At 32.7% G+C, this 12,772-nt stretch overlaps 1 protein-coding gene across 2 annotated transcripts in view; it reads left to right on the top strand.

Annotated features, from left to right (window-relative positions):
• The window catches only part of Vps28 (vacuolar protein sorting 28), a 96,643-nt gene extending 92,909 nt beyond the window's left edge, over window positions 1–3,734 (top strand). For both annotated transcript variants that reach the window (XM_085820545.1, XM_085820544.1), the window contains one exon: window positions 3,442–3,734. In XM_085820545.1, the coding sequence (XP_085676671.1) occupies window positions 3,442–3,562 (121 nt within the window). In that variant the 3' untranslated portion in view covers window positions 3,563–3,734. The remainder of the gene's footprint in view (window positions 1–3,441) is intronic.
• The last annotated feature ends 9,038 nt before the right edge of the window (window positions 3,735–12,772 follow it).

The raw sequence follows: 12,772 nt of genomic DNA, 5'->3' as shown, positions 1-12,772 counted from the left end.
TCCGGAAACTGAAACGCCAGCAGGAGGCACAAAAATACGAGGAACAGAAGAAATTCAAGAAGGACTCCAGACCGGAGGACGTCAAGACCAGCCGTCCCAGGCAGAAACGCAAAGGCCAACAACCAGACAATTACTCCGTCAAGAGGCCAGCATGTAGAGGACGCAAAAGAAAGAGCAACGTGGACGACATGCGGAGATCAATAAGGAGAAGATTGACATCCATGAAACCTCTAACTTGGGATCAATTTTGCCAAAAACGGATGACGGAGTTTCAAGCATCGAAAACTCAAAGATAAGTTAAAACCTTCTATAAATATTTTTCTCTTTTGTTCCGAAATGTTATGCATAAGTACGAAGTTCTATGTTTTGACGAAAGTCAATATGTCTCGGTTGAGACTTAGTTTTGTTTTACTTTATTTAGCTAAGGCAAAAGTATTATTTTCTTTAAGTGTAAAAACTAAAAACAAGCATTTTCTGTTGGTCGAAAGACTAATTCTGTTATGTTAAAGCCAAAATTTGGCCGAAGATAAAAATAACTTCGTATTCTTGTATTAATAAGAATTTTAGTTTCAGTGCCGCCAGCTTGGCGAAGAATGAGTAAAGTAAAAATTTATTTTCTCTTATTCATTTTATGGTAAATTGTAATACTTGAAGGTTATGTAAAAGTAGAATTTAGTCTAGAAGCATAAAATTGTAGATGCTAAAAGTGAATGCTTAAAAGCAATGAAGTCAAAATTTAAGTAGTAAATTGTAGATAAAGTCATGCTTTAGAGCGAAAGCCTGCATGTTTAAAGATGAATGAGGGGGAAGTTAGAATGAATGTGTTTTGTAGGGTTCTCCACCTACATTTGAATTTTTAAGAATATTAAAGTAGCTCATTGAGTTGTAGAATGTCGAGTAAGGTGTGTCTATTTGGTTGTTGAATTCTAACAAATCATGGTAGTTAGGGGAAGTGTTGTAAGACTAAAACACGAATATTCCCGTTTGACACCACACACGGTGGAGAGCCAGGGTAAAGTTAAATTAATGCTTGAAAAATTGAATGAATGTGAAGTAAGCAATAACTAAGAAAAACGAATCGTTAAAAACAAAAATTTATTGTGTCAAGAAAGTGTAAATTATAATGTATGTAGAAAGATACTGATACTTATTCCTTCCAGATGCTGGAAGGAAAGACCAAGATTGATTGATGAAGTCCAGGAAAAGTTGCTGTAAGAAGAAAGCTTTGTAACGAGTAACAGAATTTTAATATATAATTGTTACATAAGATTTTTTTTTGTGTAAACTAGGTTCTCGCCAGTTAGTTCAGAATTAGATAAACTTACAACAGGTCGTTTGTAGGACCTGCTTCCAAGTTTTCCAAATTCTGGCAGCGGCAAATGTAGGGTTTATATTTATTTTAACTAACATTTATTTTAAGTTTAAACTATCTTTCCTGTCAAGCCTTACTTTCCCCTGGAACTGCCAATGCCAGAATATGTAAATTTGAGTAGAACGCGCAAGGATTCAAATTATCAGCAGAAGTATTCTGATTTAAATAGAAGGAAACAAGTTCGGTGTGAGAGATTCTCTTACTTAGCTAGCGCGGAGGTAGTTAGCGAGAATTGAAGAACCCCGCATTGCAGCCTATGTGCTTGGCGGAAAGTAGTGGTCATCGTTCCAGTGAGCTTCAAGTCTGCTGAATTAGCAGCAGTGTTGTAAAACGCGGTGAGTTAGTTATTTTAGAGAGCCTCGTAGTTAGAATCTTGTCTTTATTTTCTTTTCAGGTTATTATTTTTATTTGACTGCTAAGTTGGCACCGTCTGTAAGCGTCAAGAGAACGCAATTGTAATTTATTACGTTGAATAAAAAGGGACTTAAACCCTTCACAAGCTTCTATCTTTTATACAAGTTTTCACAGTCACCTCTTGGTTGCGTGCAAGTTGGAGGCGCGCAACGTTATAATCTAATAGCCAGAAAAATCACAAGTTTGGAATCATCAAAGCCCTGACAATTCTGGATCTTGGACTTTGTACTGTTTTATATAAATAAGGGGATTTCTTTTAGTTCTCATGTAACTCAGAGAATTAATTAAAAATTTCTTGTTGAAAAAATAACAAATTTTTGAATTTTCTTCTTTTTAAAACAGTAATTTGAAATGGTTAAGTGCAAATAGTGAAATGAGCATTAATTAGTACTTGAATAAAAACAAGAATGAATTATGTATTTTGTTTTAACAGTTATGTAACTAGATGTTTCATGCTTAGTGTTATGTATCTGGAAATTCTAATTTTGATATGTTTGCATTTTGAAGAGTACTGCAAAGTAAGTATAAAATTTAAAGCTATTAGAACAACAGGTATTTGCACCATTTTAAATTCCTAGTAAATTAAAACTTTGGTCTGTAGTATTTTGATGTTTAAATGCCTATATATATATGAAAATAAATTTTCATATGAATATAACCAACAAATAAATAAATGCACTTATTATTTTATATTGTAAAGTTTCAATGACATTATTTTGCACTTTTATATGTTTGATTTTGAAGAGTGTTAAAATGTGATACAAAATTTAACTATATTAGAACAGACATTTGTGCCATTATAGATACTTGATAAATTTAAATTTTACATTCTTTAGGTAGTGTTTAAATGAAAAAAATATATATAATATATTTTTCATAAGGATATGAAAAGCAAACAAATAAATAAATAGGTTTTTTTTTTTTTTTCTATTGGAAAGCTCTGATGGCATTATCTTGTAGCTGTCTGTTCTACTTGCATTTCTTAATTTTTTGTAAGAGTTTGGATTGATAATAATTGCACTTAATGCAGAAACTTCTTAAACTAAAGTTAATAATAGAGGTTACAATAAATGAGTATGAGTGGATGATGAAGAAAGAATCATGGGAAATAAAAATTTTATGTTATGAATGAATAAATGAAGCATATAAAAGTAAGTAAAATAATGTCAAATCTGAAGATTAAAAGTAGACAGAATTCAGTTACAGATTGTCTTGATTGCAAGTTATATATGATTTTTTTAAGTTTATATTTGTTAGTTTCTTGAACTAAATAAAATTGCTATATAAAACCTTTATTTCCTCTTTTGTTAAATATAGAATATTTGAGATAGACCCTTTTTAATATCACTTCTAATTTTCACTTTATAAGAAAACAATAGTACTTATAATTCACTTTAATAGGAAATACTTTTTGTAAAAGCCTTTAAAAGGTTGTAGATTTAAAGTTTTGAGTAAACTAATGTGTCGGATACAGATGATTCTAATTAAGCTTATATATGCTATTGTGCTATATATGCATGAAAGATTTTTAAGTTCTTATGCTAGCTTGAAAGGCAATTATGCAGTAAATAAAAATATATGCCAAAAAAAATTGTACTTGAATTAATCATTCTTTTTTGTTCTGATATTTGCTAAAGTAATGAACTTATTTTCAGGTTACAAACTATGTCTGGAATGGCTGCATCTGATGAATTAACTGAAAGTCAAGTGCGACAGTTTATATTTGATTTGGAATCTGCATATAGTAGCTTTAATCGATTGTTGCACGAGTCTTGAAGCTGATGGAAAACTTTCTTATATTTGCTCTGATTTTCAATATTATTTGTATATATGCATATGTATATTAGATACAGTTGACTGTGTGGCAAGAAGTTTGCTATAACTAGAGCCTTTGTAAAAAAAAAAAAAAAAAAAAAAAAGTAAAAATAAAAATAAAAATAAAAAAAAATACTCAATAAAAATTAGAAAAATAAAAGAGTATTTTTTGGAAGATTTTATGTCACATCACATTTTCCCTCAAGGATATCATTTATGTAATTTAGTCCCAATTTAATGATTATCTTCAGCCCAAAACATAAAGTTAATGGAAAACTAACCTGTATTTAAAATTTTTAAGTTATATATTTGTCATATTTGTACTTAAAACATAAAAGCACTTGATCATTGTCAAGTGCCCCTCCACAGAAAAAAAGTATTTGGTATTGTGTGATTATTCACAACCGCAGTTTCAGCATTTCACTGAACTGCCTTTTTTTTTAAATATGATTTTGAGTGTACATGTGATGAAAACCAACTTGTGCCTATACATACTGTTTACATATTTGAGAACACCTGCATTTACTCTCTTTATAGAGTTGAACAATATTGGATGGTTGTAAAAATATAAGTATTGGGAATATATATCTTTGTTCCCCCCTCTTATAAATGCCTCTATTATTTATAAACAGAATAGCACTTATAAGATGTGAAAATAGCCAAACCTTTTTTTTTTTAATATACAGGGTGTTTATAAAGTCCCGGACCCATTTTGATGTTTAATAACTCATAAAATAATGAAGATCTAAACAAACTTATGGCTTATATTGATGGAATAACTTATATATTTTCCTTTTCAGGTGTGAATATCTTATGTAAATATCGTCTGCGCGTGTGGTTAATTTCAGATAATTTCATTTTCCAGTCTAAATATCTGTACTTTTCTAAATATCGTCTGCTTATTAATTGCATTTTTCTCTCTTTTGTTTTTTGGCACTAATGGAATGTTATGTTTACTTTTTATGTGTTTGTTCTAGTACTTTTGTATGTGATGTTTTATTCAACCGGATATTAAGGAGAATGCATACACCACAACACGTGCTTGCCGGTACCTGGCGTGAAATTAAATATCGACTTGATATTCTCCGTGCGATGAAGGGGGCACACGTGGAAGTTCATTGACAAGGGTCATGAAACTTTTTTAGTCTATCTAACCATTTATGTTATTAAATTTAATCTATCTTTATTATTTTATGAGTTATTAAACATCAAATGTCACAAATGATAAATCATAATGTCACAAATGAGTGGGAGACTTTTTGTAGGGCTGCAGATAATCAGAAAATACCAAGCATTTTATTATGAATATCATGTTCAAAGTTGAATTAAAACAGATTCTTTATTCAACAATATTTTTCAGTGTTTCCCTGACAGTCACTAAGTCAAGATTTAATCCTTTCAGTCTCAAGATGATATATATATGGAATGCTGTAGTTTTACTTTATTGACATAATGTATCAAATATGAAATCTGAGTGAAGTGTTATTGGCAGCCCACTGTATCATATTTGATATATTAAAGCAATGTTTATTTAAAAATTTAAATGTGAATAAATGGTGTTGAAGTGTTATGAAACAGTATTGAATGGAATATCTTGAAAGCTGTTATACATATTATTTTTTATAATTTTCAGATAAAATATCTACTTCATTTAATATATAATGTATCAAACTGATAAGTTTTATAAACATTTATACAATTAATGTAATTCATAAGAGATTAATCATATATTATATACATGGCTACAGAAACAGAGCTTTTCTACTTGTTTTTACTAAAATCATTATTAATTGACATGAATTTGATTATTCTGTATTGAATTATATATTATGCAGTGTTAAAATATCTTTAATTAATTACAATAACAGTGCACATGTTTGTACAAGTTATTAATTAACATGGGTACATATAGTATAAATCACTTACCATATTTACTTGAAAATGAGAATTTGTAGAACATTAAGAAAAAAAAAAAAAAAAATTAAGTGAATATATGATGAGAGTATGATTCTGATTAAGGGCCATTTGTTTCTGATTAGAATGAAAAATAAGTTATCTAATTAAGTAACATTTTTTACTGTTGTATAGAGGGAAAAAAATAATACATTATTACCTATTTGTCGTCTGTCATATTAGTAATCAGTATAATGGTTATGGGACTAAATTGAAATTGCTGAATTGGATTTGTTTTTATAATTAGCAGTAGTTATGCAATTAAATGTCGCTTATTTAGTATTTAAACAATGTAATTATTCTTTATAGTCTGATAATTAAATTTTTTCATTCATTTTCCACTTTTATTTATTAAAATACTAGCCTATTAAAGCTTACTTAGTTTGGTTGACATATATTAAACCACAGTGACAAAAATTCTATAGATTATCTTTTATTTGAGATTTAACATTATTTTCTTTTCAAGCACTCGGAAAGAATTTTCCCATTAATAAAACTTAACTGATGAAGTATCCAAGTTTAGATTAGTATAGTCTCCCTCCAATTATTGTTATAACAATTAGTAAAAATACATTTTTATGGGTGTTTCATGAGACGTGAAAATTGTTTTAAGCGTTCCTTTATTGCAGAGTTTAAAATAAAAAAAAAAAAAAAAAAGCTGATTTTTTTTAAAAAGCTACTTTTAAAAATAATCTACTTCAGTATCGTAGCGTCAAAATACCTAATTTCAGATGCTTTGAAATACTGATTTAGATCTAAAATAAATAAGGTTAAAAAAACGCCTAATTGTTTTGAGTTTCTCCTGTAAAGTAAATATTTTTTAATCCAAATAATTTTTGATAGTTCTTAATAGCCTTAAGTTACTTAACAACGAAATCAGTTTAATAGAATAAGTATTCATTTATTATTAAACTTTCATCTTTAAATGCTTAAATGTTTCTGTTGTTTGATGGTATGAAAAATTGTCATTACTTATACTATAATGAATTATGCTTTAAAAGTCATTCCAAGGAAGATATGTTTCTGTCACCTGTTGACCGATTTTAGTCAATTTAGCTTAATAGTTTTAGCCAGCCTTGTGTTTTGGAAAGTAAAAGTGTAATAGACTTGGAGCTGCTAATGACTTTGGCTGGGGCATTCAATGATTTCAGATTATAATGACATAGGTATACAAATTTTGTCAATTGCTGGAATTTCAAAGATAGTAAAAGGAGGCCTATATATTTAGCATTCCTAATCTATTTTTAACACTTTCATCATAAAGTTAATTCGAGTTAAAATAATCCGCAAGTTCAATGCAGAATTATAGCTTAGTTAGGTTAATAAAACTGAAATGTCATATCCTAGTAGTTATTTCAGTTAAAATAACTCGCAAGCTCAATGCAAAATTATAGCTTAATTAAGTTAATAAAACCGAAATGTCATATCCTAGTAGTTATTTAAGTTAAAATAACTCGCCAAGCTCAATGCAAAATTATAGCTTAGTTAAGTTAATAAAACTAAAATGTCATACCCTAATCTGTTTCCTTAAAAGAGACTTTGTTGACTCATATGTACATAGTTGACATGGCCTTGTAAAGGACATACTGCAAGGTGAGACATTAGAAATGCAAGAAAATCTCGCAACTAATTTCATGTCTTTCTAATTTTATAGTAATACTAAGTACAGGTACAAGTGAACGGAGACCAGAATTTCATCAACTCGGTTGAAAAATGATGCGTATGGAACTATCAGTAATATGACGTCAGAGTTTATGGCAAGGAATCAGAATTACTCGAAACACAAGGAGCCAGCGTGGGCAATGCAATTTAACTTAAAAAAGAAAGAAAGGTGTATTTCTAGGCATTCTTCTGCAAGTAAAAGTAAGATTGTGCATACAGTATGGCTACAACAAAACATCAAGGCTTCTTTATACGTGGTAAAATGATTAACAAGCTTGAGGAGGGGCATAGTTTGACGTCTGTTGCCCAAGAGTTTGGAATTGATAAAAGTGTTGTTTCACAAGCTTGGAAAACCTTCCAAACGACATTTACGATTGTAAGAAATGTTGATCGTGGTCGTCAAGAAAACCAATGGTGATTGATGACTGATATATCGCCTTGCAGGCGAAAGCAGATCGAAACCACACAGCGAAGACATTGCTCAGTAGTTGCGCATGGAAACAGGATGACAGATTTTCCAGGTTGCTGCGGTCAGATAATTTCATGAAGATGGCCTATTAGCTAGCCTTCTTGAATGCGGTATACCATTAACAGCAGCCCATCGGCGGTACCGTTTACAATGATGTAGAGAACTCGACGACTAGAAACCTCATCAACGAAGTCATGTCCCGTTTACCGATGGGAGTCGTTTCAGTATGACAGATGATTCTTGGCCCCATTTTTAACTTAGTTCCTTACCACTACCTTTTTTAGTTCGGGCACCACTGTAGAGAGATTAGGTTATTTTGAAGCAGGAAGACGTGAAAAATGTGCAATGCGCTCGCCGAGACTCGATCCACGGATCTCTCGAATATGCACCGAGTATGCTGGCCATTACACCACGAAAGCATGCTAAGAAGGCGGGAGAAATACATTGTAAAATAATTTGGTGTTGAGTATTGACAAGCGGTGCAATGCAACTATCGTAGTTAGGGGAGGTAATATTCCTTACTTAGTTCATTTTTCTCTCGCATGGCCAAGCAGTTTTTTGTACCAACCACCCTTCTGTCACTAAAACCTTTCTCTATTCGTTCTGCACCATATGCGTATTATTCTTTTTTTTTTTTTTTTTTTTTTTGTTGTTGTTGTTACCCTACTTTCCTCATCTTTTAAACACTACATTGCATCTCTCTAATATAAATTTTATGCCTCCTAGTTGACGCTTTGAAGAATTTCATCCAAAACCAGAGAAGTTGCATAACTTTTGCATCCTAGTGTAGTTACATGGATTCAAGATGTTATTTGATGCGAGAGATGTCACACTGAACTTGCAGTCAAGAAAAAAATGCTTTTGCGAAGAAGTTAGGAAAAATGTGCCTGTAATGGACCACGTGCTTATAGTTCTCAAAGTTAATATGTTTCAAGTTCAGACTTGGAATAATATTGAATATTGCCGTCTGGCTGTCTGATTTAATTATGATATGGGGAATTCTCTAGTCATTAGCTATTTTCAGTGCTACTTTTATTGCCGAAAGTTGTGCTTGATGAAAGCTGTTTTTGGTTTTTAGGTATCCTTTATATATATACATATTTTATACAAATACTGAGGTTCTTTTGCGTAGACATGTAGACTGCACATCCAAATTTTCAATCCATTTGGAGCCGTCCGTGACTACTATGGTTTTGTTGTTGTTGTTTCTTGTTGAAATTTTATCCTTGTATGCCGGACAGCAGAATGTCTGCTGTAGGGAAGGGGCAACATTCGTATTCTTCAGTTTTATAAAGTTATAACAGAAATGTTTTGCTTTAACTGCAGTATAAATAGCTATGTATTGGTTGGGTTGTTCCGTCTAGGACGTTGAGTGCAGCCCTTGAACTAGTATGAAGTTCAGCATTGTGCATTAAGTAAACTGTCTGTCTGAATATGGAACGAACTCTAGAGTCTGCAGGGAATGTGGAACACATCAGTGAGGCTTCCCTGTTTAGCATTAAATTTCTATTCTGAAGGTGATCCGCGAAATAGCAGGGCTGTGATGGCGATGTGAATTGTTTAGAACTGTAACAAGTTCTGAAGCCTACTACAGCTGCTAAGCGTGCTGACTTTGCAATCTAAATATTGAGCAGGAAGAAGACTTATTTCTTGATCGAGTTGTGTTTAGTGACGAATTCACATTTTAATCACAGGTCAGGTCAGACTGTTCACATCTCTTGATTCCCATTAGCACGTATAATGCAGATGATATTTTCAAAAGTCAGTGCTTTCTAGGCAGTATCCCGGCAAGTTTATGGGCAGTTTGTTTTCATTATGTGCTGCAATCATAGCTGTTTCCTCAACTGTAAGCTGAACGAGGAAACTTTACTGGAAGCAAGAAGGAGCACCTCCTAATTAGCATGCCTTAGTAAGAAAATCGTTAAATGGCATAACTGGTTGGTTGGAACACCGGCTGGTTTATTCGTCGCGGTTCGAGCGACAGCGCTTATTTGTCATGGCTCCCGAAGTTACCCAGATTTAATCCCATGGGATTTTTTCTTTTGAGCTTTCTGCTGTATATAAACCCCCGTTATTTTTCTCCACCGACAAAGCAACTGGTCCACTTGATGATTTTGCTTAACAGCTCTTTTAAGCCCTACTAATAGTTCTAATTTCTTTCATACAGCCGAAGACATGTCTCCCGCCAGCTATCTTGGAAAAGGCAACGAAACCCAAGTTAGATTGCAGGATTAAATAAAGTGTTACTTTTTCACTTATAATGTTCGACTTGTTTTGGTAGCATAAACTAATGTCAAACTCCTAAGAGATGTTAAGCGAATTATGGCTAAGTCTGGACAGAACTACAAAGTTTTAAAACAAACCTTTTTATAAGATCAGAAGGAACTTAAATGCACGACTTGTGCTTACAGTTCGGCCAACCATTTGTAGCAACGTAACTTATATATCAGGGGTGGCCAAAGTGCGGCTTGCGAGCCTGGCTCTCTTAGGCAATTTCTGCGACTCGTGCATATGAAATATTGTAAACTAAAACTATTCAGTGTCCAAAAATAAGTTATTAACTTAGATTCTTTGTTACAAAGTTATCGGGGATTTCTTTCTATTTGAAACCTCCTCCACTACTATAATGATGTAAACGTGAACTTGTGGCTTTTAGAAAATCTAGACGCGGCTCTCGAACATTCCTGAATTCAAACGTGCGGCTCTTACTGACATGAAGTTTGACCAACCCTGTTATATATAGTAAATGCTAATTTTAAATTAAGCTAGTAATCAAAGACTACAAAACTCAATTTAACGCAAAGTCGGATCACAAATCTAACCGGCGTAAGTATTTAAATGTCAGCACTATAATGCGGAGCCGAAGAATGAAATCTAATCTGAGCTACCAAAAACGTAGTAGAGTTCGCTCGAGCTAGCAAAATCTCGAGAAGCAGAAAACACTTTGAACTAAACTCTTCTATTCCATTTACAGTCTGGTAGAAAAACGGAAACGAGAAGTGACAGTAAAGATCCAAAACATAAGATAATTGATTAGTAAAAAATAATAGTAATAACTGTACACACTTTATTTATAATTAACTTTTGCGAGTCAAAGGTAGGTGAAGGTGTAATTAAACAAATTTAAATTTCCGATATTCCTTTTTTACATTCTGTATTTCAGCAGTATTTTAAAATTTTAAACGTTTCAAATATAAATTGCTTATTGTGTTTTATGAACAATTTCGAAATAATTTTTTATTCTTTGTTTTTAACATACACAATGGAGGAGATTAAAACATGTTTTTCAAAAACTTCTCTTTTTGAACAGCATTGATTGATTCAAATACTTTTGTTATTCCGAATAAAATTTTTTTAACTGTATCTCTTTGAACAGAATCAGCGAAGTTTTCATTTTAAAATATTATTAGTCCAAAGGGGCTATCTCCCTGAGGGACTATTGTTTTCGTTTTGCGATTTTGCATCGAATCACTCTGATTGTCCGTTTCGCTTTTGGTGTTTTCTTAAATTGTGATGAGCTTATAAGTGCTTCCCTTGGATTATTTCAAATGGCCGGAAAGGAATCCCTCCCATTAACTTCGGATGATGCTAGAGCGGTTGTTTGTCACCTCGTGGCGGGACTGCCGGACGAACTTGTAAAATTCGCCATTCGTGGAAGAAAAATTAAAGGACTGGAACGGAGTACTGCTGAAAGATAGGATTAATCATAAGGAATATTTGAAACTTCTGAATTATGCGACTATAATCCGTACTGAAAATCAAACCCTGGATGGTGTGTTCGCTGTTTTCAAACCGGGCTTAACGCCTGCTAACATGGACCACCACTACAAAAGGAAAAGGACAATCTGCGAACGATTACTCGCATTATTCGAAGGTAAGTGCAAAGCATTCGGTGAAATATAATCTGATTATGTTAAAATTGGTAATAGTATATTGCATGCTATGCCCAATAGAGTATCTCCGACTGATGAAAACCCCATTTATAATGCTAATTCTAGTCACTCCAAAAATTAAGCCAATAATAAGTTAAGCCTGATATCAAGTACTGTAATACTTCTTTGGCGAAATGAAGCAACTCCAATGATGGAGCACAGCAATAACTTTTATTTAACACTCAAAAAAATGGCGACATACAAACAAGAAAAGAAAAGATATTCTAACATTTAAAAATAAATTACATTTTTCGTGCGAGAGTCGCACGTGGCACTCGAGTCTGGTTTCAAATATTGCCATACACAAATACCTTAATGTTCATCTATTTAAATTGTTTAAACTACAAGATTTTAATATTATTTAAAGCTGTTACAGTACTCAGAATTTCAGGAAAAAAATGAAACAGGAAACTGAGAATTCCTGAAAATCTTCCCTAAAACTGAAGATGATCACAGAGGTATCACTAATTATTTAGACCAACTAAAAGTGGATCACTAGCTCATTACAAAGAATTATGAACGACCAGTAAAGGTAGTCATAAAAGGTCTTCCGATAGATTATCTCAGTGATGACATTCACGATGAACTATTTAATTTAGGATTCAAAATGAGGAAAATAACCCAAATGCACAGGCTAAAGACTAAGTCGCCTATGCCACTATTCTAAATCCAACTAGAACATGTTCCAGGGGTAGAAAAAAATTATGGAATCAAATACATATTTCTTTTCTGAGTACAATTTGTCGAGTATAAAGTGAATGGAAGTGTTGTGCAGTGTTATAACTGCCAGCACTTCCATCTCAATTAGGATACTTGCAAACTCAGACCGCGTTGCGTCAAGTGCGCTGGCGATCATAAGACTTCTGAATGCATAGCTAAGAGACTTGATATAGTAAAGTGCTGCAACTGTTTGGAAGAGGGACATACCGCCAATTTCAGAGGTTGTTCCAAGTTCCCTAAACCTAACAAAAACAATGCTAATCGGTACAACTCTGATATACGCCCTAATTTCACCAAATGTGGCGATATGCGTTCTGCGCTGGTTTTTGGCGCGATAGCGTGTTGTATGGTAACCCTGTCGTGTTATTGCTTGCTGAAACCACAGTTTATTTTCTCTCTCTATTTACTATGTCGAAATCAGGATGTTCTCCATCT

Source organism: Stegodyphus dumicola, chromosome 7, assembly GCF_044657685.1.
Source record: "Stegodyphus dumicola isolate Sdum_Otavi_A_Nest chromosome 7, ASM4465768v1".
Lineage (NCBI taxonomy): Eukaryota > Metazoa > Arthropoda > Arachnida > Araneae > Eresidae > Stegodyphus > Stegodyphus dumicola.
This window is presented reverse-complemented; position numbering and strand designations above follow the sequence as displayed.